The following is a 3,637-nucleotide window of genomic DNA, read 5'->3' on the forward strand; positions in this document are numbered from 1 at the left end:
GAAATTAGTCCCAGATGAGGATTTCCTGGCTCAAACTCAAAATCGGTTTCGTCACAAATCAATGTACACACCTGCACAAAGGCTGCTCTGTGTGTGTGTTGGGACAGATGGATGAAGTCCAATCAGGCACCTGACTGTCCTTCAGGAAAAAAACAGCAACAGGAAGCACTTGCTGATGGCGTTTGCTGATTGTATACACTTGTTGGGAATTGTGTGGTCGTTGAACCCTGAATGCAAGTCTCAGTGTTCCTTTCAAGGTGAGCATTAACGGAAGGCGATGAGTTAAAAATGGTGCTGAACCTAATGGCAAATCATTGGCGTGCGTCCGAGAGGAATCCCCCCCTGCCCCCTGCGCAAGTGCAGATGGTTCACTAAGGTAGAAAATGTGCCTCCGAATATGGTCTTAATGGAGCAAGAGGTGGACAGTCAAGAGGAGAACGAGGGCGGATGGGATTTGTGTCGAGACACTAAATTGACGGTCTGTCCAACACTGCCAGGACAGTAGGACGGGCTACAGTGGCCTACAGAGGAAGGTCACGCTGCATCATCCATTGTTTATGCACGTCCTTGAGCAAAACCATTGGTGTAAAGATGTAGGCCAGGATGTGTTGCAAGTTTTCCCATTCGCGTGTAGTTCCAACAACTGGTGATTGAAGGGATTTTTGTACAGGTGTGTGTACTATGTGTATGCAATGAGTGTGTGTGTGTGTGTGTGTGTGATGAGAAGAGCCAGTAATTCAAAATAACCCCCATGGCAAAGTGACTCCATGGACAGTTAGAGTTCAGTTTTAATTTGGTCTAAAAAGAAAATAAACGTATAAAATATCAAGAATTTCTTTTAAATATAAAACTACGATTAGCTAAACTTTTGGAAAATGCTGTTTTTTCTTCAGTCTTTTGCAAGCAGCTACTTTCACACTACAATAACGATGAACCAAAAATCTACCACCAACGGGCTCAACGGCGTGTTTGTCCAAACGCCCAACCCAAGTGTCAGCGAGACCGGCCTGTCTGGGTTTGCAGAAGGCCTAGCTGTGTTTACATTGACGTATTCTTTCGCCTTCGGTTTACGCTCTGCGTTATTGACCTTTTCTTCAGCTACGATATTGCGGTGACATCCGTGTTGGGGCGTGTGTTCGCGTGTCCGGTGATTGGTCGGGCTTCAGTGGCGTGACTGTCCCTAAGAACCTGGAAAGGCGTCAGCATAAACGGGAGATAAGCGCTATTAAATGACGGTAGCTGATAAAGTTTTACTCGAGTGTCTCCCTGATAAAAGTTCTGTCAACAGCTTCGCTATATGCCGTGTAGCAGCTACATTAGCAAGCTAATCCCCTGCTGGGCCACGCCCGTCCCATCCCACAACCCCCCCCTGGGCCGCGCCCGTCCCTCTTTGCGTGTGCCAGAGGCGGATGTCTCTCAGCCACTCCAGCAGAATAAGAAACGGCACGTTGAGTTTTAAAGGTCGAATTCCTCAAGGCTTATGAGGATCTGAGAAACACTGACGAACCGGGCGGGGCAAGACTAGAGTCATATCAGCAACTGATGGATTGCAAGATTTACTTGCAGGTCTGAAAATACAGCTGTCGTTAAATGCCATTTCTGTCTAATCAGACGCATCAGAAAGGTCGGCGTCTCTTTTTTGGGGGGGGGGGTGTAACGTTTGGACCAGCCTCGTCACTCTCCGGCGCCGCGGACAGTGATGCAGTGTTCTCAGACCGGGTTTCAGCTTGTCAGCTGACTGCCTGTTTGCTGCTGGATTGGGCCACAGTCCCTCCCGTTAATCAGCTGCGGAATGCCCCCCCCCCCCCCCCCCCCCCCCCTCTCTTGCCATTCATTATTGGCGTCCCCTTTTCGCTGTGTTTCTGCTTCTTTTTGTTCCCTCGGCCTCCGTCTCGAGGCCGCGGCGGTGGGTGGTCCTCTCTGTCCGGCTGCCCCGAGGGTCTCCAGAAAGCCACGGCGGTTTCCCTCCTTCCTGTGCCAGCTTGAAGCGGACTGACTGTACAATCACTGACTCACTGACTCACGTGACGTTTCAGCTCGTACTAGAGCCACGAGTAAGCCCCGGTTAACACACGGGTGTGTTTGCTTGTGGACCAGCATGTGCAGCAACTAATCGGTTGTGTCGCTGTATTTTATTTATTTTTAGTGGGTTTGATCAAAAAAAAAAAAAAAAAACACGCACAGAGACCATGTAGGAATTACAAACGCTTTTTTTTTTTCACATCATAGGAAAAACATTATAATTGGTGTCGAACAATGGAATCCACTGTTTAGCCAGCCAAGCTGCTTTTAGTGCAATCAACAGAAGGACGCTAAATGTGGCTGCTGGAAGTATAAATATCCTGTTCATGATCGGCAAGAGCACCATATTCAGATATTTCTGTATCCTCCTCGCAGGTACGGCATCCGGCCAGAGAACGTCATCGTGTATGGCCAGAGCATCGGCACCGTGCCCTCCGTGGACCTGGCGTCCCGCTACGAGAGCGCTGCAGTCGTCCTCCACTCGCCGCTCACGTCGGGCATGAGGGTGGCCTTCCCCGACACCAAGAAGACCTTCTGCTTTGACGCCTTCCCCAAGTGAGTTCCCCTGTATAGAGAGAGACGGCGTGCGTGAAATGCAGGCTCAATGCAGGCTAACCGCCATAGAAAGCTCGCACAGATGTTTGCATGAACAAGAGAACACAAACGTTTACAAACGCCATTTAATAAACGAGTTTGTGTCGGGAACAGACGCGTGAAAGCAAACTTGGAACTTCTTAAAAGCTTTTCACAACCAAACTAGTCACGGTGGAAATGGCGCTGGTCTCAGTAGCACCCCCAGGTGGTCATTTGTCAAACGACACCCCTCTGTGGATATTCAGCATTTATTGTAATTAAAAAAAAAATATATTTATGATTAAAACAACCCAGCCTGGGTCTCATATTTCTGTTTGTCTCCATCCCTTCCTCTCCTATTATCCCACAGCATCGACAAGATTTCCAAGGTGACGTCCCCCGTCCTGGTAATCCACGGTACAGAGGACGAGGTCATCGACTTCTCCCACGGCCTGGCGCTGTATGAACGCTGCCAACGGCCCGTGGAACCACTCTGGGTGGAGGGGGCGGGACACAATGACGTGGAGCTCTACGGACAGTACCTGGAGAGACTCAAACAGTTTGTTGCACATGAGCTGGCCAACTTGTAGAGGAGCTGGATGGGGGGGGGGGTTCTGGAGAGAATGATGGACAAAGGGGCACAGCATTTTCTTTTTTTTGAGTGTACAGACAGAAGTGGTGTGATGAGTGCTACTGCTTTGCTCATTACGGACCCCCCCCCCCCCCCCCCCCCCCTATTTCTGCTGCTCCGTGTGATCCGTGTGACCTTACAGTTCTGCTTAGCATTCAGATCATTTAAAAATTGCCCACCGTCAAAGTGGACGAAGCAGGAAGTGGAAACCTGCACAGACGACATCCTGTGTGGATGTGCGCGTGTTTGTGCGTCGCATTTTTTGCTGCCTTTCGACTTGGTTCGCGGCTCCAAGCTGAGACCTTCGTCCGGGATTAGCCTTGCAACAAACTGGACTGGAACAGAAGTGGATCAGACGCTCTTTATTCCGGCTGATCTTCCTCTGACTTCGAGGGCGGTGTTTTTATTTTT

The 3,637-nt window shown here is 49.7% G+C and overlaps 1 protein-coding gene across 1 annotated transcript; it reads left to right on the forward strand.

The window, feature by feature from the left end:
* Positions 1–397: 397 nt before the first annotated feature.
* LOC137917278 (alpha/beta hydrolase domain-containing protein 17B-like) lies at positions 398–3,185 on the forward strand. The gene is made up of 3 exons (XM_068760091.1): positions 398–478; positions 2,306–2,577; positions 2,966–3,185. The coding sequence occupies exons 1-3, from the start codon at positions 398–400 to the stop codon at positions 3,183–3,185; spliced, it is 573 nt and encodes a 190-aa protein (XP_068616192.1).
* The last annotated feature ends 452 nt before the right edge of the window (positions 3,186–3,637 follow it).

The sequence above is a fragment of the Brachionichthys hirsutus genome, unplaced genomic scaffold (genome assembly GCF_040956055.1).
Source record: "Brachionichthys hirsutus isolate HB-005 unplaced genomic scaffold, CSIRO-AGI_Bhir_v1 contig_1317, whole genome shotgun sequence".
Classification (NCBI taxonomy): domain Eukaryota; kingdom Metazoa; phylum Chordata; class Actinopteri; order Lophiiformes; family Brachionichthyidae; genus Brachionichthys; species Brachionichthys hirsutus.